This window comes from Aplidium turbinatum, chromosome 2 (assembly GCF_918807975.1).
Source record: "Aplidium turbinatum chromosome 2, kaAplTurb1.1, whole genome shotgun sequence".
Lineage (NCBI taxonomy): Eukaryota > Metazoa > Chordata > Ascidiacea > Aplousobranchia > Polyclinidae > Aplidium > Aplidium turbinatum.
Window position 1 is genome coordinate 17487977 of NC_137473.1, and position 24520 is coordinate 17512496.

The 24520-nt window shown below is 37.1% G+C and overlaps 1 protein-coding gene across 1 annotated transcript; it reads right to left on the reverse strand.

The window, feature by feature from the left end:
• Positions 1-519: 519 nt before the first annotated feature.
• Positions 520-22318, reverse strand: LOC145788383 (syntaxin-12-like). Its single transcript, XM_082600153.1, has 8 exons — positions 22153-22318; positions 21596-21665; positions 6797-6896; positions 5967-6136; positions 4482-4572; positions 3751-3823; positions 2324-2406; positions 520-609 (listed from the first exon to the last, which is right to left on the reverse strand). The coding sequence occupies exons 1-8, from the start codon at positions 22316-22318 to the stop codon at positions 520-522; spliced, it is 843 nt and encodes a 280-aa protein (XP_082456279.1).
• Positions 22319-24520: the final 2202 nt, after the last annotated feature.

Sequence of the window (24520 nt, forward strand, 5' to 3'; positions counted from 1 at the left end):
GCCCCTACATTGACTTTGAAGTTATTTTGAATGACTTTGCTAATAAAAAGGCAAGAAAAGTTTTTTTCTGAAAACCTAAAGGTTAATTGCCTAATTTTCCTTTTTTGCTATTAAAAGTAAAACAACATATCGTAAATAAACATCCACATTACTTTTAATTTGTTTTATAGCAAGTAATAAATGTCTATCTTTGTAGTTTGTATGTACTGGTATGTATTTTATGATATATAAACACCCATAAATTTTGCTATGAAGAGTAGGGGCCCCGTCATCACATTTCTAATTGGGCCCCGCGGTTCCTAGCACCGGGCCTGCAGGTTTGTACACTTAGAAAATCGGTGTCCAGTACAGGTTTATAATTATTTATATTAGGTTACTGGTTGATGCAGCCCGCCATGTTTTAAGACTACAAGCCGCCACTGAAAACTACTACATTATGACGTCATCTGTAGAACATTTGACATAAACAATCCTCTGCGATCTTCATTCATGGACGGAAGAACAAGCGAAAGATGTCAGCTATATTTTGGAAATTGCTACTATTATGGCAATGATGGTGGCAATTGTTACAGCGATCAAAAGATAACATTTCCTTTTTCTCGACTTAGACTGAAAAACAAAAAAAATCTTTGAAGCGACACAAGACCGTTTTAAAAATAATTAGTTTTCTGAATGATACATTCACTATGCAACCACCGCTAAGTCTTTAAGACACATTAAAAGCGAACACGTTCAGCCAAACTATTTACATTTAAAGCTAAACATTTGTAAAAAAACAAACAACACCAAACACTAGTAATGGATAAAATCCGAAACGAAGTGACGGTAGAGAAGAGATGGATGTGGGAAAGCTCAAAGAAGCATTGCTGCAATGAAAAAAGCTCATTTAAAGAAATAGGAGGATTACACGTGTAGAACTGTTTAACAATTGGTAGTGTAGAGAAGAGAGGAAGATCTAAAAGATGGAGAGACTGCATCAGAGAGGATATGGAAGCTGCGGGTTCGAAAGAAGATGCACAATTGCACACAGTAGCCTACTCCAGATGTCGAAAATCCGCACCAAAGACACCATAATATGGGATTAAAGCCAAAAGATTCACATTTACAGTACAAAACATCACACTGACACAAAGTACAACGGTCCAATTCTTTACAAAGCCTTCTCCCTCCCAAAAAAAACATTAGGGTCGACCAGTTGTAGAGCCTCTTTACAGAGACCGACTGGTCGAAAGGCTCAAAAATACAAAAAAAAAACTAATTGAAATTCTAACGGTTCGTCTTCCAGCAGGTGACAAAATGCTAAGGTATCATCTAATCCAGGGCTTCCCAAACTTTTTTGCTCGCGACCCCTTTTAATCTCCTAAAATGTTTCGCGGCCCCTTACGATTAAAGCGACGAACAGTGCGAAATATACGTTTGTGATATTTATTGAAAAGCTTACATCAAACGAAAACCAAACACAATTTACCGGCACTCAGTTCAGTTTGTTTTTATTTATTTTTGACCATCACAAAGAAGCCTATGGGTAGCCTACTGGAAACAAAACAAAAAAGCAAACACATTTATTCAGTGTGATGGGTGTGACTGCTGCCTTCTGCTACAAAGCAAGTCCACCCGTCGCTCAATGTTAGTTAAAGCTGGTCTCAAGACGGTTTCAATGTTGTTTAGATTAGAATGGTAGGCGAAGTGAGAACATTTCAGATAAATCATTTTGACATTTTGGTTTCCAGATGTTCAATTTTTTGATGAAGGCATCACTTTTAGATTTTAATGAAAAATATTGATGTTTACTCCTAGAAGGGACAAATTATGTTCGTTCAGTTTTTCAAGCAAATCTGACATAATTTCAAAAGCTAGATGTAGTAGTAGTCCAGGATTTTTTGGTGCATGTTTTTCTACAGGGAGCATGCCCTTGGTTACCTCCAACCTCCATTTAAAGACCGGAGTTGTCTTGATGACCGAATGCCTCTGAAAATGACCGAAGCCGAAAAATCACGATTTCGGTTTTCAACGTTAATTGGCTAGCCATTTTAAAGCTTTGACTTTTGAAAGCCACCACACTTCATGATGCAATAAAAGAGTTTTTAACTCCGATTCCATTTCACCTCATAAATTTTCAAAAATACGAGCAGCCTATTGAGTGCGCGACTCTTAATAAAGTCAATAGGTTAACTGTCACAACATCTCGCACAGAAGTGTAATATGCAGTACCTGGTGCAAATTGGTATACTCTCTGCAACCCCTGAAGTTAGTTACGCGACCCCTTAGGGGGTCGCGACCCCCAGTTTGGGAAGCCCTGATCTAATCAATGTTGTATAATTACCTTGCTGGCTCGAGCTTGCAACAATTTTACGTTTCCTTTAACGATGTCCACCTCTGTGTCCTCTAGATTGCTCTCAATGGTATCTGTAAGCATGCCAAGTGACAACAAATAAAACGTGAGGTGGTTTGCGTCTTGTTCAATACAAAAATGTTGTTAACGTTGTTACAAAAATGAGCATAGTGCTTGAGCGCAATAAATTTACTATGGAAAAAGGACAATCTTGTTGGTTTGCTCGTCATATATATAAATAGTAACCGTAGCCAGTAAAAATTGGCATTGAAAAAGAAGCCTATCAAGACAGTAACATTGCGATTTCCAAACAGAAATATTGGTTGAAGATATTTACAGTATAAACTTATGTAAGTTTTAGGGCGATATAATTCCTTTTCGCAATAGTGATCCTCGCTTCTCTGGTGACACACAAGCTTTTTATCCTAGATTGCAAAAGACGAATGCGATGACGAAGCAAAAAGTGCAATATGTTCTCACTAGGGTTGTAAAAATACATTTTGTGTAAAATACACATGTGTAAAAAAGAAAAATACATCGACGGAAAAATACATGTATTTTTCGTATTAAATTAAAACTTAGTAAAAGCTCGCGTCATGCTCCGGCAACAGCGTAATGGCAGGAAGCATCCGCTCACTACGCGATGTTCTTGGTCCTTGTAGGTCAGTGGTTTCCAAACTCATCGTCGCGACCCAAACGAGGATCACGAGGATGCTTCTGAGGGTCGCGGAATGGTAGGCCTACATAACAACGTATACAAATGAGGACTTTTACACAATCCAACCATTCCAACTGCGGATTTTAGAGCCCTGTATATTCTTTTTTATCAACGTTTAGTGATTGTACCTAATACCTTACTTGCAATGGCCTTATAGTCTTCCACAGATATTATATATTGTGATGTCACAGGCGATCTAGGTCACAATTAGGTCATTGTTCTATTGCGGACATGTGTAACCGCCCACCACGTTGTTCTGAGTGGCCCGCGTGGTAGGCTACTCAGCATAATGTTAGTTCACTTACATCAAAGCAAGTTTAAGGTTTAGGGGGTTTATGTAGAGCTGAAGCTTTGTGATGTAAGAATGCTGCCTTGCAATGTCGCAATGCGAAGTTAGCACTTAGAAGCTGTATGGAGTTGTACAGTACCTACAAAACTGTACAGTACGTAGCTAGAGATTTGTTGGTGCTAATTGCTAAATAGGTGCTGTTGGATTTGATTTCAGCTTAAGTAGGCTACTCGCAAGTAGACATAATTTTCACTGTAAGTAAAAGCATCATCACGGTAAGTAGACAAAATTTTCGGTTTATTTAGTTATAAAATACGAAAAATACAGAAAAAATACGAAAAATACATGTATTTTACATTTGTATTTTACGCACAACCAAAAATACAGTATTTTTACAACCCTAGTTCTCACCGATGTTAGTTTGTTGTTCGTAGACCATGGCTGCCACGTCTTGAAATGTCTTATTGAGATCCGCTATATCCGCCTATGATTGGAAATACAAAAACAAATAGCTGCACCAATGAAAAGGATGTCTCATCAGCACAACACATGACACAGAGAGCAACAAATTTGTCTGAATGATTAAACAAGAGTTGAAACTTTATATCAATTTTAAATATATCATGCAAGTGTGTGTTGTAAAGTTATTTACCTTTTTCTCCAATCACATAAAGGCAACGTAATAAATAATCAACCAGTATACAATATATACATATGACGCGCAGCGTAAACTAGCCAAGTAATAAAGTAGTTTCAGTGAGGAAAAGATAAAAGATCGTGGTAAAATAACGTTTGAAGTAATATGGCATTAGAAACTTCGAATTCAGTGAAGGGAAAGCAAGTAAGTCAATCTTCATTTCCACCTTCAAGTATGATAAGGCTTTTTCACTGCGTTGTAAGTTTATCACAAGAGGCTGCTTTTAGTAGAAGACCTTTCGTAATGTTGGTGATTCGAATGTGAAACCAGGCTTTGCGCAAAATTGATTTTCAGAACTATTATAATCAATAAGGCCTTTCTTACGTGATGAACCGTATAAAAATAAGAAAATCTTTTGTTTAAAAAATAATAGATATAGGCTTTGTTTGTTTATATAATTTGAATAAATTAACCTATATCGTATGTTTAACAGTTTTGTTCTCACATGTAGCTCACGCATGGCAGCTGCTTGTTCATCCAGTCTACGAAGTTCATCTTGTTCTTCTTGTGATATTTGTTGTTGGTCTTGCACGCCACTAGATTCATACTTAGTTATAATTGTCAACAAATCGAATACAAAAAGTTACATTGAAAAAGTAATAAAAATTAATTTGCAAACGGAGGTTTTGAAGTTCAAAAACTAAGTGAAGAATATTTGTCAGGAAAGTATATAATTGAATCATGTGCGTTACCTTGCGAAGTAAGGCAATTTGGAAAAAGTTGAAAGCAAGTGCATTGGCCCTTTCAAAAAAACAAAAACAATGATGTTTTAGAACAGTGGTTCTCAACCGGGGGTCCGCGGACCCCAAGGGGTCCGTGAAGCGATTTCAGGGGGTCCGCGAAAGTTTCCGAGTTTTCTGCACGATTGATAAATTACGAAATTTAAAAATTGTTTGTGCTTTGTTTATGTATTAGCCTACAGTGATTCTCAAACTGTAAGTCGCAACGCACTGTTGCGTCGTTTGAAATTGCAAAGGACATGGCACAAAGGTTTGGTTTCTTAACTAAAGTATCATATAGGCTAAATGACTTAAACCTTTCAATAAGGCTATGTTGACCATGTTCAACTTAATTCTTTTGAGACAGCAGGTTGTTGATAAATGGTTAACTTAAAAATGCAAGCGTTAGTCAGCAGTCTCACTACTCACAGCTTTGCAATGACTGCGATTATAACGAATTAATATTGATTACAAGTTTAAAAACGGGAGAAATTCTTTGTAACGGTCACAAGTATTCTACTAACTTTTGATTAAATTTATAGAAAAACATCAAATGAGCATATACATTATTGATGTTTCATCTTGTGTGCCAACATAATTAACATAATTTCGTCAATCGCTAAGTGCATCGCGAATTCAGCAGATTATTCTAAGTGTGTTCTTAGAAACTTATGTAACATATGATTCCATAAGGAGACGCGATATAGGCTACGAAAATTATTTCAAATACAAATTTTTAGGGGTCCGCGACCGCTTCGAAGGCATCAAAAGGGGTCCACCAAGACAAGAAGGTTGAGAACCACTGTTTTAGAACTTCAAAAACATTCTTGGCAATTCATAAGAAGAGTGGTAGGCTAAACCGTTTGAAAGCAAAGCAGACGCGAAAGGATATCTTTTCATTTGCGTCCATTGTGAGAACATGATATCTCATACACACAATGTAACATCACAATGACAAAGCAGTGTCACAACAAACAAAAAGCAGCGAAATAAAGTCATCTAGTTAGTTGTAGATCTAAGAATAAAGATTTTATTTCATTAACAAGAAAGACAACCAGTCTTCGTGTCCACTTCGAAAATGTCATAAAGTGTATTTTCAGAACAAAATTGCATCTCCATGCATCGCAATGAATACTGAAATAGTAACTTTCAAAAAGGAAATGGGTAGCTTTGGAATAAGTATAAAGAATATCTTTGACTATAAAACACACCCATCAAACGTGAAAACAGCTTCCCTTCCATAACGAGCGGCACTGGAAACTCGAGCCTTCGCTACACATTCCTTCACAGTGTCAGCTGCCTCTCGCTGTGTAGCTTGAAATGCGTTGAGGATATCCGAGAAATTATTAGTCAGCAAGCTTGTCTGGGCCTTTCTCTGACGCTGTGCACATCATGTGGTTATATTATTGCTTTTGCCATGTTAAATGCGATAATGAGGATACTACGAATTCCAAACATCACATAAGTTTACAAAATAGGATGAGAACTCACATAAACAAGTAGGCACCAAATTTTTACTGCACTATTCCCTTGACAAATTTTAGAGAGAAATTGGGCGAGGACTTTTAAATTGAGATTAATTGCACATTAATTCCGATTTTCATGATGTGACTAATTAAGTAAACAGCTTCGCAGAGCTCAAACGTGACCTAATAGTATCCAGTTGCAGATTTTTGTCACTGATGGCCCACTCAAACGGGTTCGAATGCAGCACACGGACAAGGATCCAAAGCAGATCCTCACCACAACGAAAGAGATCTTATCCTAACCCTTCAATCAGAAACTGAAAAGTGCGGGGTCAGTAGGAATCATAAAGAGCGAGAAGACAAATCAACGTTGATATGCTGAACGAGGCTATCGTTACTGTGAGACACGACGGAGTGTCCCACTCTCATAGCCCGCATATGTGAAAAAGCAAACTGTCGGTTCAACAGAAAATTGTTTAATGAAAAAACAAAACAAAAAAAACATATATATCATTGAGTTGAAGAAGTAAAATACTGACATTGATTATATTACTAAAGAATCCAAACTTTATCACCTGTTCAGAAGGGATCGCAGGAACAGGAAGGGTTCTTATATCCTTAAGGTTCTTTGCGGTTTCTTTACAAACCTGATTGGTTTGATGTTGCCGTTGGCGTCTGAAGTTAAAAATAACGATAAAGAAACTGAAGAATATACGTTGCAACTATACAGTTAAATGCTCTATGGATGTAAATCCCTCGACGTGTGCAGACAGTATGGGTTAGCGTTTTAAAAAAACTGCTTAACATGTGGTTGTTAATAGATGAAATGGTTATTAGCAACAAAAGTTAAACTACAAAAGAAACATTCAAAGTTCAAACCACTCAATATTAATACACAATAACACCTTGGTACCAAACAGTGTAAACATTCAATGCTATATAATATCTACTGCATATGCAATGGCACACGCACATTGTCACTGACTTCATAAGAAGCTTTTACAGTAAAAAAACAAAGAATATATTCAACAATTTACTTACAAAATACAAAAACTAAACGTGAGATAAGAGGTAGCTCAGTGGCTAGGACTACGGTAATACCGCAATACGGTATGCGCATACAAAACTCTTAAAAGCTCCGGGGCCCTGGTAAAAACTGTAACAATACGAGAGCAAGAGACAAGTTCCGTCCTTCTATCAGCAAATCACAGTTGTGTGGAGCATGAAACCTGCTGTAAATAGTACATATATACTTACGAGCAGAGGTGGGCAGTAGCGCGCTACTTTTTTGGTAAAAGTAGCGGTAGCGGCGCTACTTTTTAGCTGGAGTAGCGGCAGCAGTAGCGGCGCTATTTTTTTCCAAAGTAGCGGTAGCGGGAGAAGCGCTACTTTTTTTCAGTCGCACTCCCGCTACCCGCTACTTTTTAATTTAAATTGAAAAAAATGCTTGTTTTTTTGCAATACTAGCGTGGTCAAGCAGCTATATAATCGGCTTGGTTGCAAAGTTTTGGTCTTTTCTAGCCAGGGTTGAGAAAAACCCGGGTTTTTTTAAAAAAGCCCAACCCGCCCGGGTTTTTTTAAAAAAACCCGGGTTTTTTTGGGTTTTATTGGGTTAAAAAGGTAGATTCATGCTTATTTCACCTCAAAACTACTTTTTACGAGTGAAGTGCCTTTCACTCACAGTATAATACATGCTTGCATAACTCAATAAAATAATGCACTAGGGCTGTTGTTGCTTGAATGTTGCATCATCCATTAGTTTCAAGATCAAGTTGGATGTTGCATCATCCACTGATTTCTATACCAAGTTGATGCTACTGTGGTAAAAATCACATTATTGCATCATTTGTTTAGATTTGAAGGCAAGGAGCATTTATGCCATCATGTTTAAATATTTTTTATCATTTATATATATATTATATATAGTAATGGATGAGGGGTGCAACCTAGTTCGTACCTTGAACAGTTCGGACCCTCAGTTCGTACCCTGAAAAGATCGAGAGAAAAAATTAAAAAAGCCGAAGTCGCTGATCGCAGTTTAATAGCACAAAGCCGAAGTCGCTGATCGGAGTTTCCGCAAACAAACTCGAGGGTTAGGGTTAGCGGAAACTGCGATCAGCGCAGGTTAGGGTTAGAGAGCATAGATTACTCGATGGTTAGAGTTAGGGTAAGCCGGAACTGCGGTTAGCAAAAACTGCGGAAAAATGTTTGCGTAAACTGCAATCAGCGAGGGTTAGGGTTAGAGCATAGATTGTTCTATAGTTAGGATTAGGATAAAGGTTAGCGGAAACTGCGGAAAAATGTTTTAAAAGAAAACTGCGATCAGCGAGGGTTAGAGCATCGATTACTCTATGGTTAGGGTAAAGGTAGGTAAAGGTTAGCGGAAACTGCGGAAAAATGTTTAAGGAAACTGCGATCAGCAAGGGTTAGGGTTAGAGCATAGATTAGTCTATGGTTAGAGACTAGAGTTAGGGTAAAGGTTAGCGGAAACTGCGGAAAAATGTTTGCAGAATCTGCGATCAGCGAAGGTTAGGGTTAGAGCATAGATTAGTCTATGGTTAGGGTTAACGGAAACTGCGATCAGCAACTTCGGTTTTGTGCTATCTTTCTCTCGATCTTTTCAGGGTGAAAATTTTAAAATGTTTGCGGAAACTGCGATCAGCAACTTCCGCTTTTTTTAATTTTTTTCTCGATCTTTTCAGGGTACGAACTGAGGGTCCAAACTGTTCAGGGTACGAACTAGGTTGCATCCATGGATGAGCAATTGAGCGATTGCGTGGCCAATTAGGCAAATGCTCTGAAACAGCCATGCGTTAGAATTCGGAATCTGTAATTGGTAAATAGCCTCCTAAATTGCATTTCACATCATATATACAGACTACAGTAGAGTAGTACTTTCACCAATTTAACTATAAGGCCTTCTTGCATAAATGAGTTTTAATGTAGTACCGGTATACACAAAGTGACATTACTTGATTTTTGTGTACTGTGCAATATCCACTGCGTTTTCAGTTTATTCTTGGAAATTACTTCACAATCACATCCTTAAGTCCTAATTTAAAGTTTGTTGGAAGTGCCTTGTAGTGTTTTTGTGAATATTTTTAATTTTCCAATGAAAACTGGACAAATATGATGCTCTGGTTTTTTTTATGGGTTTTTTTGGGTTTTTTTAAGTGGGTTTTATTAAAAAAACCCACCCGGGTTTTTTTGGGTCGGGTAAAATACCAACAACCCTGTTTCTAGCTGACGTCAACTTCTTCGGCGAATATCTCCGTGTGATGAAGCCTATCTGCCAGGCTTTAAACATTCTTCAGGGCGAGTCCAAGGCATATTACGGAGTCTTGCTTCCAACCATCACAATTTGCGAGAAGAATTTGACCGAGATCAGTGATCTTGTGACCTGTGAGGAGTTGAAAGTGAAAGTCCTTGAAGGGGTGAAGAAACGATTCAACAAGCATTTCAACAACATAAAATGCGTTATGGCATCATGTCTTCATCCCTCCTTCAAGTCGTGGCTACAATTTCTGCACTACGTTTCCACGGATGATGCTGACGCACTGCGAGAAAAAGTCAAGACAGATGTAATTCGACTGTTGAGCGTGGTCAAGCAGCTATATAATCGGTTTGGTTGCAAAGTTTCGGTCGTTGCGTCAACTGTTGCGGGAGACAGCAAGCCAGGTTGTTACCGAGAAGAGTGACACCAACACCAGTCACGACTCCGAGGATGAATTTTTTGGTGTGTTGGCGCCATTCTGTGAAACGTTGATGCAGAAGGAAGCAGCAATTGTGGACGCCTTTTTTACGGACAGGAGCAAGTCCTTGAGCTTTTCGAATACCGAGTTAAAACATACCTGTTCATTAAATACAACACCCCCATTCCTTCCAGTGCTGCGGTGGAGAGACTTTTCTCTGTTGGAAAAGATGTGCTTAAGCGAAAGCGGGCAGGACTTAAAGACTCTCATTTTGAAATGCTTGTGTTTAGATATCCCTGATGCGTAACAATAAATTTCCCTTAGAATGTGTTTTCTATAACGAAGTTAAAATGACAGCGTAAACGAATGATAACATTCGTTTTCAAGGTCATTTTTGTATCACTAGGGACTTGAGTGTTTCCTAGTATCATTTTAAACAAAAGTAGCGGAAGAAGTAGCGGTAGCGCGCGCTACTTTTGTAAATTGGTAGCGGTAGCGCGCGCTACTTTGGCCCAAGTAGCGGTAGCGGGTAGCGCGCTACTTTAAAAGTAGCGGTGCCCACCTCTGCTTACGAGACCGACCATCCATTGGTTCAAAGGCCCCACAGGGCCCACAAGTATGCAAAACTAGCTATCAAAAAAGGCTTCCTCACTGCAAATATACAAAATCTCACAATCAGCTATCTGTCTAGGGATCTTTAAAGAACGTTAGTGAATAAAGGGAAGATATGTAGAACTTACATGCTATATTGTCAAAGCCAATCCGTTTCTTTCAACATGTCAATAAAGCCAAACATCAACAACAGTCATGCCCCCATTAAAACATCACTAGTATGAGTTAGGTTCTAAACTATAAAATATGATACAAATAAATTGTATTCATGACATGAAGTGTTGGATGCATTGGCAATTGCAATTATTATTATCCACATAATAATTATATATATAATTCCTTATTGTCTAATAAGGATAGCTGGTAAGCTGGTATGTAAAACGTTTTTTGTGAAGCGATAAGAGAAATATTTGACTTGATGTTAGCAATCAAAGCTTTATTAGAAACTACAGCGTAAAAAAGTTACACGTCTTCCACACAACGCATGATGATGCACTATTTCAAAATTCTACTTTTCTTAATAAAGACCAAACTCGTATTGTAGGACAAGTGTTATTACAGCACCAATCAGCTAATTATACTGCATCATGGCCATATACACAGACAAATCCAATTATTATTATTTGAATTTCAGACAATGCACGTAGTGCAATATATTGTTTAAATTAAAGGAATATAAATCTCCGAAACAGCTGATAATTGTGCACAAGTTGCTAACTGCAGAATTCAGATGATTGAGTAAAGTTTAAACACATCATTTGATCGAACAAAACAGGCTATATATATATTTCTGTTTAGATCTAAGAAAAAAATTACAATGTTCTCATTTAAAAATGTAAAATAAAACAGAGGTATTGGAAGAAACAAAAGCTGTAAGCTACAAGTTAAATGAAAAAAAAAAAAACGCCATGTTTCCCTTCAACAGGAAGATGTTTGAAACTATGCCATAGGGCATAGGCTAATGGTGCTGCAAGGGCAGATGCATAATGTAATTACGTCATAATTATGTCTTGAGCCAGGGAGGTGCAAAGGGCTAACACAGTGGTTCCCAACTTTTTTAGGCTTACAGCACTCTACAGAAAAGAAAAGTATTTTGTGGCAGACCATCAATCTTTCACCTCAAATGCAGCAGGTTGTTGGTACAAACCTTAACCTTTTCATTCTGACTATTTTAAAAAATTATAGCATTTTCATAGCTTCTCTGCTTGATTTGTTGGCTGTAATGCAGTTTGCTTGTTGCACAAGCCCTTGGGAATGGTAATTAATAATACCATCTTCAGAAGTCAACATAATAATATTAGTAACTTAAATTTTACTTGGAAATTTTGTGTACTATGAAAGACACTTTGATAAGAAGTTTAGCTTAGCCTACTTATTTTGAAGTCAGTGTGAAATTTATTTAATACTGTATAGTGGAGATATATATATATACTGCAGCAGTTCTTAACCGAGATCGGCATCTGTGTGTCGTTGTCTTTTTTTTTTTTTGCTGAGACTTTTCGGTCATTCGTCCGAAATAACTTAAAAAAATTCGGTCATTTTTGGTCATATATAGTCAATTGACTTTGACTATATATTTTTTCAGACATTTTGACCGAATTGAATATATTTTTTTCGGACATTTTGCTAAAAAATTGGTCAATGACCGATAAATGACTGAAAAGAAAACCCAGGTGTCGTTATGTCCTGGTCTGACGTTTAAAATTTCAAAGGGCGTGACACAAAGGTTCAGTAGAAAAAAATTCACATAAAAGATTAAATTTTTTTTATAAAGCTATGTAGAGCCTATGTTCAACTTAATTTTTTTGGGACAGCAGATTATTGATTAATGCTTAATTTACAAATGCAAACGTTAGTCAGCAGTCTATCAGCATTCCACTTATCACAAACGTGATTACAAAAAAATGTTGATTACAAATAATAAAAAAAGGAGAAATTCTTTGTAAAGGTTTCCTACATTCTAATAACTCTCGATAAATTTTATAGAAAAACATTAAATCAGCATAATCAGGGGTCGATCTTAACTTTTTTTTTCACTAGCCCACCGGACTAGTTGCTACCCGTTTTCACTAGCCCGCACGATTTTTCACTAGTCCGACCAGTTTACTGACTTTTCACTTGTCTGATGACGTATTAAGATAAGTGTTTTGGCTTAGACTGAAACTAACTAAAGGCTTTCAGATTTCAGTACGCACAAGAGAGCAACAATACGCGCAAAAACACCTTCTAGGTCACGGAGGCACACGAGCTCTTCAACTACGACAAGGTAGCAATCCAAAGAAGTCTCAATAGCGATAACTACCCAGCTAACACTAAGCGTTAGACACTTTGTAGTAACGTTGAATCAGCATTTGATTACAATATATCAACAAAAAATGTTAATTTTGCTAACTGCTGCTTGCTGGGATGCTGACGTCTCCGTGCTAACCAGGGTTGCCAACCTGTCTTCACCAAAAAAAGCCAGACCTAGTCACGAAAAAAGCCAGCAAAAAAACAGCTGAAAAAGCCAATTAGTATTCATTAAGCATACACATATAAAAAGTGCACAACCAAATAGTGTCCCACCGAACTTTGACTTCAGCGACAACGCAGAAACATAGTTAATGAAAAGACAAGCAACTAGAAAAATTTCTAGTTTCGGCTTCAAAACGAAATTCGGTCGGACACTACAACCAAATATAAGGTAGAAATTACTGCTCGAATTGACGCAGACCGAATTTTTTCCTAAAAAAAATCGCAAAAGATAAAATTAAGCCAAAAAAAGCCAAAATTATGTTGGTTTTTTATTAATTTGACAAAAAATCGATGAAACATGAAAAAAAGCCAGAAACAGCCTAATTTTTCTGGCTTTTTTTTATTCAAAAAAAGCCAAGAGAGTTGAAAAACAGCCAGATTCTCAATACCTGGCTTCAAAAAAGTCAAATTGGCAACTCTGTGCTGACTACTACCACGCGTCGTGTCTAGCAAAAATGCGAGAAAAAAGTAGTCACGTGCTCAGTCGAACGACTTTGCCGCCTTCTTCGTTTGCAGTATTTCAGAGTGGCGTCGCCGATTGCCATTTTGTAAACCAAAACTTTTCACTGGCGAATATTTTCACTAGCCAATCGGACTAGTACTGCAAAATTTCTACTAGTCCGCGCAAATTTTCACTAGCCATTGGCTAGCTGACTACCGCTAAGATCGAACCCTGATAATAATAGAATAGAATTTTGATCTTGTGTGCCAACATATACAGCTCAGAACATAACTTAGTCAATGTCATCAATCGTCATAAATGCGTCGCGAGTAGGCTACCAGTACAGCAAATTCTTGTAAGTGTGTCGCTTTGAAACTTATGAAACGTTTGTTTCCATTAGGAGACGTGATAGTCCACTTTGAAGGCACCAAAAGGGGTACACCAAGATAAAAAGGGTGAGAACCACTGGTATGCTGCTTTTTCCTTAGCAGACAAAATGGGCAAAAACATTTCCATGCACAGCTGATAGCATTCACCTACTGAACTACAATATAGACCAGCGGCTCTCAAACTGGGGTCCGCGGTCCTTTTGGGGTCCGCGAGACAAGTTTCTGGGACCGCAAAGCACCTTCCAAACAAATTAACACGATTCTGAAGGAAAAAAAATTGTGGAAAGTACAAATTTTCAGGCAACTTATTTTCCAAACCAAAGTTAAAAGATATATTTCAATAAGCTGGCTTTGCATCCCTCCACACAGTTTTTTAAGCCTTGCCTTTCGTTTCTATCGCCTTTGTGCAGAATGGCCCGTTTCGGCTAGTCCGATTGGGCTAGTCCGATTTGGCTAGTCCGATTGGGCTAGTTCCCTACTTGGCTGCAGTCTATATCGGTTAGTTCGTATTCAGCAATTTTTTGAAAATCAAATGATAATCCTTCTGTAATCCAACAAAATCCTTCTGTAAATCCAATAACGTCTTCTGTTTATTTAGAGAATTTTGTATTTACAAGAAAAACAAATTGAAATGAAATTTAGCAAAAAATGGTTGAACTATTAAATTGAACTGTTTGCTCAATTTATTTTTGAACTGTTAATGTTTGCTCAGATAAAATTGACATGCATCCTGCGTCGCCGTCTGCATGTAAACTTTGAAGAGTGGTTCTCAACCGGGGGTCCGCGGACCCCAAGGGGTCCGTAAAGCGATTTCCGGGGTCCGCGAAAGTTTCCGAGTTTTAGACGGATAAAATAAGAAATTTAAAAATTGTTTGTGCTTTGTTAATGTATTAGCCTACAGTGATTCTTAAATTGTAAGTCGCAACGCACTGGTGCGTCGTTTGAAATTGCAAAGGACATTGCACAAAGGCTTGGTTTCTTAACTAAAATATCATATATATAAATTACTTAAACCTTTTAATAAGACTATGTTGGCTATGTTCAACTAAATTCTTTTAAGACAACAGATTGTTGATCAATGATTAATTTAGAAATACAAACATTAGTCGGCAGTCTATCACCACTCACAGTTTTGCAATGACTGTGATTATAACGAATTAATATTGATTTCAAATGAAAAAAGGAAGAAATTCTTTGTAACAGTCGCAAGTTTTCTATTAACTTTTGATAAAAGTTATAGAAAAACACCAAATGAGCATATAGCTTACCAATGTTTGATCCTGTGTGCCAACATATAGCTCATAAATCATAACATAATTTCGTCAATCTCATCAATCGTCAAGTGCGTTGCAAATTCAACAAATTCTTTTAAGTGTGTTGCTTTGAAACTTATGTAACATATGATTCCATAAGGAAACGCAATATACCAAAATTTCAAATTGAAATTTTTAGGGGTCCGCGACCGCTTCGAAGACACCAAAAAGGGTCCACCAAGACAAAAAGGTTGAGAACCACTGACTTAGAATATATTAGAAGCCTCAACTATTACAAAATTCTAAACCCAACGACGCCTTTTGTTTATTTAGAGATTTTGTATTTTATTCCACAATTTATCGTTTCTTTTGCCTTTGAGTGCCTTCCCAGACGGTAAAATCCATCATTTTTACAACGATTCAACGTCTGCAGACGTTAAATCAATGTAAAAATGGCGGATCTTACTGTCTGGGTGAGCCGTGCAATAAATTAAAGCCCTTGGTTGCGTCATTATTAATTGCGTAATTACCACTCCTAATTACGGGCGCCGGTATTTAAAAGAGAATAGCGGAGAAAAAAGTGGAAAGTTGTTTACCACAGAAATGCATGTCACCGCACAATAACAAAATTCTGGAAAACCTTTTTGAATGCGTTGATTAATGATTTTAATTGGGAAAGAAAGCCAGAAAGTAAACATTTTTTTATTCAGGTTAAAGTGAAACCACTCTACGTTGGACTAAAGCGCAAAGTAACTATCAAGTTGCCTTGCAAAGCGGAAGATCAAAGTTCGCAATACCGGTCGTAAAGTTGATTTTTCCTAAAAATTAGGTCGTTGAAATCAATGCTTAAGTACTCGTAACTTTCACGTGATATAGGCCTAATTTTTTTTTGTAGTCAGAGTGTAAAGATGGAGGTTTGATATTATCGAATTGAATCGCCGGTTAATACTTACCTCCGGTTAGTACTCTAAATTGATGGACTGCGTATTATCATAAAAAACTGTCGTCCGCTCATTTGCCAGTTTGACTATACTACAGTATTATGACAATATATGACTTTGTTTTAGAGCATCAAATTTATGCTATCTCCGTAATTAATAACTCGTATGTAAGTTTTTACATGTATTTTGAACAATAACACACTCGAACAACTAACAAAACACTTCTATTTATATATCTCATTAACCTCTATTGTTAATAATGAAAAATGTTGTTTTGATGTAAAAAACATATTTTGAACTAACCCAGACAACAAAATTCGTCATTTTTAACTTTTAAAAATGACGGATTTTGCCGTCTGGGAAGGCACTCAAAGGTAAACACTGGATAAAATGCAAGAATGCATAAGAAACGATATTGTAGAATAAAATACAAAATTCTCTAAATACACAGAAGAATCGGACATACTCTGTTATCATTTTTAATGTAAAAATTCCTTTTGTGGTCCCTTTGTTTTGAACAATTCCAAACTGTGCTGTTGAAATTTCCAGGCCTCGAAATTCACGGCGGACACGGCGGACATGTCCGCCGTCACAGCATGTGATGTCCGCGGGAAGTACCCTCTAGATCGGTCATATTTGTCCGCCGAGAAATAACGCAGGAACTAGCGATGCAAATCGTCATTCATAGCACGAGCATCTGTTGCAAGAATATAATTTGCGCTGGGAATGCGAAATTATCGCATTCTCAGCGCGCATCTAGAAAAAGTTAATACTATATCCCTTAGCTTCCATTCAAGCAGAAAAACTATTGATTTTTACGTTGCTTCTACGATTGATGACATTGAATCAGCGTAACAAATGTGAATTCTTTGCTAAGAATTGATAGGAGTACCGACCGCTACTTCTACACTAATCACGCCCAACTTAGTTCAAGTCTTATGGCACAATGTCTGGCTTTGATCTCCGAGTAATATTGATAAGGCAAGGTTGGTTACAAAGTTAGATAATACGAGTAGGTTACTACAGCAAGACCGCATCACGGAGAGAGCAAAAAATAATTGCGCTTTTTCTAATGTTTTGTTTATTCTTTTCGTCACTTTCGCTCACATGACACGCAAAAATAAACCTAAAGAAAAAAGCCTAGTGAAGCTTCGCACAGCAGAAAATAGCGTTAGTGTAGAAGTTTTCCGACTCGTGCCCAGAGCATTGTGACGCAAGAAGCCATACGACCTCGGAGGTGGAAGTTAATCAGTTATGCGGCGTATTGTTTTTTTATTATTTATTTGCATCAGACACAAAGTCCATAAAATTCAAAATTTTAACAATCATCATATTATCATCATCATCATATTTAGCAGCTACACGGCGCTTTGACTCTTCAAGCGCACCTCGTTGGTTTGACGAAAGCCTTTTAGAGTGACTTTGCGGAAATTTTAAAAAGCCTAAACCAAGGGTGGGCAAAGTTGTTCAAAGAAAGAGCCGCTCGCGGATAAACCATAAACACCAGCGAGCCGCAAAATCGTTTGACATAACATAACAGCAATAAAAACACAATGATTGTTTATCCATATGAGTTTTGTACTTGACTCACTAATCTCTGAAAATTTGGACGATAAGTTGTTAATGCTGTGCGAATTAATTCTTCCAAGTGTTCATTTGTCAAGGTTGCACGATGTTTTGATTTTACAAAGTTGTAAATTCTTGTAAAAATGAATAAGTAAGTTCTGGTACTACTTCTAAGCTTCAACTAATTGCTGCTTATGGCGACTCTACTAAACTTCCAATTGTTGCTGACTGAACGCAAAATGAACCAGGAGAGGCACAATGTTGCTTTGCAAAGTCACAATTCCATTGTTTAACAATGGCTACAGTAAAAGAGAGACTCTTGTTTGATCTTTGTGTTGTATTGGCCGAAAATTAGATTTTGAAGACAGTGTAGGCTAAGCCACAGATTTTAATTTATACCAACCGATTTTTGCGCCCCTATCAATGTGGCGCCCATGGCTCGAGCCATACCTGCTATACCCTAGGTACGCCACTGCTTGGTTGACAGTCCGAGATAATATATTTATAAAGTATAATCTTAATTTTTTTGTAATACTTACGATTCAATACAAGAGCCACAAAAAATATGTTGAAGAGCCGCATGCGGCTCGCGAGCCGGAGTTTGCCCACCGTTGGCCTAAACCGTAACTATGGTTCTCAAATGACGAAGACTTATCAAGATAAAGTGATTAAGTATGACGATCGACGTAAAAACTGGTGTGTCCGCCGTGAGACTTAATTTGTCCGCCGAGATAGCTGCTCAGACCGGACACGTTTGTCCGCCGTCAACAAAAACAAATTTCGAGGCCTGTATCCATTTTAGTTTTGGTTTCAATCTCATCATCATGATTCGGAGTAAGATCTTTGTTAAATGATTCACAAGGCTAATTGTTCTGTGGAGTGAGCATTCTGTTGCTCCGGTTTTCTTTGGTAAAGTTATGAATATGGAACGTACCATATCACTAGAGATGTTTCCGGTGTCATAAATATGATTTAAGATCTCAGTGGTTAGGTGTAAACCCCACTCATCTAAAGCTTCGATTATTTCAAATATAAAAGAAAATATATTGTGGAATAAAATACAACATTCTCTAAATAAACAGAAGGCATCGTTGTCGATTTTATGTGAGCAAACAGTTCAATTTAATAGTTCAAACATTTTTCGCTAAATTTCATTTCAATTTGTTTTTCTTTGTCGAAATGCAAAAGAAACCATCTTGTGGAATAAAATACAAAATTCTCTAAATAAACAGAAGGCGTCGTTGGATTTACAGAAGGATTTTGTTGGATTACAGAAGGATTATCGTTTGATTTTAAAAAAATATTGCCGAATAGGGAACTAATTGATAAAGACTGTAGCCAAATAGGGAACTAGCCCAATCGGACTAGCCGAATCGGGCTGTAGCCGAAAAGGGAAATAGCCGCATCGGACTAGCCGAATAGTAGCAGACCCGCCTTTGTGACATCAAGGAGTGAATAGTGGTGACGTACTCCTACAACACTTGTGTTTACCAGATCAAGAACAAATTTACGAAAAATACTTACTAAAAAGGAGTTAGGCGAAGTTGATTAAGGCCGGTTACTTAATTTTACTGATTTAAGTTTTGAATTGAATGCCTTTCCAAACTTTTAGCTTTTTTAGCCTTAGTCAAATTAGCCAAAAATAATGACTTTACTAATTGAATTTATAACTTGAATTTGAGTACAAAAAGTGAAAATGGCTCAGCCTCGAAAAAAATTAAGATTCAATGATTCCTATGTTCAACTTGGTTTCACTGTGATACATTCTGGAGGAGAAGAAAAGCTGCAGTGCGCGCTATGCTGTAAAGTTTTAGCAAGTTCTGCTCTAAAACCTAGCAAGCTGAAAGGACATTTGGTAACACATCATCCAGATTATCAAAACAAAGATGCAGATTTTTTTAAACGGCAAGCTAATAGTTTAGTTAGGTCAAGATTTGATAGCACTAGTGATCAATGGAAAGAAAACACTGCAGGGTTAAGGGCCTCCTACGAAGTTGCAAGAAAAACAGCTAACTCTACCAGGCCTCACCCCATCGGAGAACAACTGATCTTGCCTTGTTGCCAAGTTATTGTATCAAACGTTTTGGGGGAATCTGACGCTCAAAAGCTGAAGCAAGCGTCTCTGTCAAACGACACTGTGAGTAGGAGAATATCTGAGCTATTGGAAAACATTTTGTCGCAGGTGGTAGCAAGGATCCAGAAGTCAATGTCACATTGATACCTAGCTCAAAACATGTTGGATGTAATGCATAATATCAAGATCATATTGAACTAAACGGAACCTAACATAGAACTGATAACACCCAAGCAGGTGCACTCATTTTATTGACATGTGCATTTTCAAGTGCATGTAACAAATAAATTATTATTTGCAGTAATTTGCCTTAAGTTTTTGGTGGACCATGAGTGGTTGAAAAAATCACATGGGGACCGTTCAACAAATTTTTTGAAAAAAGTTTGAGAACTACTGATATAGACAATCAGCACAACTTGTACAGACACAAAGCAACAACAATATAAGGTTGCCACTCTAAGAATTTGTAAGTACAAAGCAGTATAGAGTACCGGTATTTGCGGTATGACAAAATATTGCCTTTAGATGGTGTTACAAAAGTAATCGTGCATGAAAATTTTCATCACCAACAACGATCCAAGCTAACCATTTGAAAGCAGACAAAAAATGAATATGAGAAATAGCTCGCGGCACCACAGAACATCCCCAGCTCAATTGGTTAGCACATGACTTCGTGACCAAAAAAGCTTCAAGATGGTTCGACTTTCAGGGTGTGCGCTTGAGCAACGCACGTTAAGGACTGTTCTCCATTTAGCGGCATCAAATGGATGGAAAAATTCTCTGGCATCACAAATTTAACAGTCGGAAACTTCACTCTGTCAATCACGGAGACCGGGCCTGCGTCAGTGATTCAAAGCCTCTACTCTACAGTCTACAAGTATGCGCAACTGCCAGGATTAATCTCTGCAAAAAGCTTTCCTAGTCTGAAAATAAAAGATTCTCTCAATCAATTCTCAATATTAAATGGCATGTCGGATTGTCGGTTAGGAATCACTGGGATAACAAGCCTAACATGTGTATTGTATAGTCAAAAACGTTTGCAATTTATAGCTTGTTTTCACTTTACTGTATTAATATGTTAAAAAATGATAATATGTTGTCGCATGGTTTTATCTGCTTAGGGTTCAAGAAAATAAGCCTACCAGTACCTCTTTGCCAAAATTGTATTTTAAATAATGGTTGCACAGATGCATCATAGCTGTGGGAACAGCAGTTTTGCACACAACAAAAGATATAAAAAGTTGCATAATCTCAGAAAAGGCATGAGCTTCATGAAATACATTTAGTGTGTGATTTGATTAGATTTGTCTGTAATAGGCAACATAACACTAAAATAATTGCAAGGAAGTAAAGCGCATATATACGGTACCGTACACGACTTAATGCCGTGGCCCGAATGAAGTAAGACATGATAGAAGCATTACCTGAATGCTGCAAGGTCCAAATGCAGCAATGAATGAATGACATGAGATTTGATTATTTCGTACTACTAAGTCTGATCTTTATTTTGCCAAGTGCAAAAAACAATTTTAATATTTTTGTTTGCATAAAAAATAAAATTGGTGTTACATAAAAAATGAAATTACTGCCGTATTCAATATTACTGCTTCACGTCATTCATGCATTGCGGCATTCAGGTCATGTGTCATTTATGTCTTGCTGCATACTTGCTGCAGTCTTGCTGCATTTATGTCTTTACTAGGCCTAGGATCGCGTCATTTGGACCGCGGCATGAAGTTGTGTAGCCTATCCTACATGCCCAGATGAGTACTGCAGCTAACAATTTCAACACATAAAAGTCATCACAAATCTATACGGTATCATAACTAACCAGATGCTGAACAAGTGAACATCGTTACATTTTTGTTTTATGCAACATTTCACGACTTACAAATGATTTTGGAAATCATCAGAGTCCTGTTCAGATCCCAACAGCTTAATGAGCCGCTTTATCTCTTGAGCTGTAAACATACGCATAAAAATATTATATGTAATGGGTCTCAATGTTATGATTAACTTGCAATATAAAACTAAAATGAAACCAAAAATGCTGTTACTCCAACCAACACCTATTTTTATTGGGCATTGGCTACAAGACGTGATCAAATACTCTCCTTTATAAACCACAAACTTGAGCAGACATAATTAATTATACAAGTACCATATCCTATATAATATATATAATAATATACCAAAGGTAGATGGTTTGTCTTGTTGTACATACCATAAGCACAAAAAGCCAAGTAGCATAACCAGATTTAATATATTAATTTTTAATTTAAACATTCACAGAAAAACTACATGAAAAAATTATATTGCCGACCCTCGACACCTCAGTATCCTTGTCACAAATAGCAATTATTTTCTCCACACAAACAAAATAGGCTACACGATATTAAATTTATCAAAAGAAACGCAGAATGACATGGCTTAAATAAAGTCCCTTACCAGACCGTGATATCTTCTCAATATTAGAAGTGATTACTTCAACAAGTTTCAAATAATTTGTTGGGGGGACATCACCCCAATAATTCTGATATGAACTATTCCCAGATGAATCAATCCCAGAAAACCCTTCATTAGTTTTTGACAAATCCCCACTACCATATGACATTATTATAATATTACTTAAGCCTGGAAAATTAAAAAAAAAAACATATAAAAAAAGGTATATAGTAAATACCGGAATGGCCTGTTTTGGAGACACCGATTCGGATATCCCAATTCGAAAACACTCCTTTTTCAGACATTTTGGACAAAGGACCAAAAGTCTCAGCACAAAAAAAAACAGTTTGTCAAACAGCATTTCAATTAAAATGCAAACAGTTTGTCAATGCGCTGTCAATTAAAATGCAATTTTCTGTATTTACCTAATTAATTGCCCAACCTATAAAATAATCGTTGCTAGAAAAACAAAGTTCCGTAGCCTGGGTTTTTGTTTTCGCTGAGACTTTTCGGTCATTTGTCCATTATTGTGAAACGTCATGTTTTATCTGAGAAAAGTTAGAACAGACAAACGTTTCTTTACCGTTCATCAGCAAAACTCAACCTTGCAACACCTGGCCGCAGACACTGACTATGACTATATTTTTTTCAGACATTTTTATCGAATTGACTATATTTTTTTTCGGTTATAGGCGAATTCTTCGTAAACAATTCTTCGTAAGCAATTCTTCGTAAAACAATTGTTCGTAAACAGTTGTTGGTGAAATGAAATGCGTAAAAGAATTTTTCGTAAAGCATTTCTTCATATATATACATCAAACCTCCATTGCATGCACGAATAAATGCTTTGGGAAGAATTGTTTTTACAAAGAATTAACTTTTCGAAGAATTCTTTTACGAAAAATTGCTTACGAAGAATTGCTTTACGAAGAACTGTTTACGAAGAAAACGTCGGACACCATTTTTTTCGGACATTTTGCTAAAAAATTGGTCAATGACCAATAAATGATCGAAAAAAAAGCCCAGTCCGTAGCTAAATTAGGACTTTTTTGTTTTGCGTAATTTTCTTTTTCATTTCTCTAATCAAGATGAAACTTTTCAGCAGATAATCTTATAAAGGTATTCTAAAAGATAGTATGTTATATTATATATAGTAGGCTAGAGCTCGACCGATATATCGGCCAACCGATATTTATCGGCCGATATCAGGAGTAACCGCTATATATTGTATCGGTTATTTTTCGCTGATAAACATCGGCCAGTAAAAGCACACTCAAAACCAGTCATACATGCCTTTAGAAGAAGCACAAGTTGCTCAAATGTGCATTTCAACTCTCTCGTTGGAATTACATGCGTATGCAAGCGGCTGCACACAATCCATTTTTGCACGCAGCACATGGGTATGCTTTTGAATGTCTTGTTTTGTGCACGATGTGGAAGGGCACTCTTCTAGCTGCCTATTTAATTGGTGCTGCCTGGTTGTGCTTCTGTTTATCGGGCTAGTGGCGGTGACACTGGTCTTTGTGCAAATACTTGCAGAAACTCTTGTCATGTTGGACGAATTTGTGATAACAAAAGATGTTCTCTTCTTGGCATGAATGCTGAGAAACTATGTTTTTTGAACTACAATTTAAAACTGTTGAACTTTGGTTATTGAATTGAACACAAAACAGTATTGCATTTGGTTGTTTCTTTTTTGTTTGGTGTTTTTTGGTGATTAGCCTAGTGTTAAGAATGATTTTTCCATTACAGCAACCAATGCATAACCTTTCTTGCACTGGCTTGTTGCTTAATAACTTTGTTGGTAACAAATATTTTGTAGTTGATATATATCGGTATCGGCCTTAAAATTTCCTAAATAACGGTATCGGCCTGAAAAAGTGATATCAGTCGAGCTATAATATATAGTAATAGTTAGACAAAGTTCTTTAAACATGGCATAATTAATGAAACGGATAACCATGTGTGAATTGAAATGTGATGCAACTCAAAGACGACAGTTTATCGAATTGTGGCTAAGTTTGATGCTGAGGGGAAAGTTAAAAGTAACCTCAAGCCATAGCCCTCAAAAAGATCAAAAGTGAACAAATACTTATCTGGCTAAAATGGTCAATAACGGCAGATCAAACACAGTTGACCACAAAACCGGCCAAAAGACGTCATGTCAGTCATAGAACCATCGGGTCTACAGTCTACACTCTGCAACTATTCGGCTATTTCCCTATGCGGCTACAGTCCGACTCGGCTAGTTCCCCATTCGGCTACAGTTTTGAATTGTATTTTGTATTTTATTCCACACTCATAGGTGCCAACTTTTCAAAAAACTTTAGGGGTCGAGAAAGGTGATGACGTCATAACCATAACGCTATTT

Coding starts and splice junctions, on each gene's coding strand:
- LOC145788383 (XM_082600153.1), bottom strand. CDS start 22,318: ATGTCATATGGTAGTGGGGATTTGTCAAAAACTAATGAAGGGTTTTCT. Junction 21,666..22,152: donor TGAGAAGATATCACGGTCTG/GTAAGGGACTTT, acceptor GTATGTTTACAG/CTCAAGAGATAAAGCGGCTC. Junction 6,137..6,796: donor CTGCGATCCCTTCTGAACAG/GTGATAAAGTTT, acceptor TGATGTGCACAG/CGTCAGAGAAAGGCCCAGAC.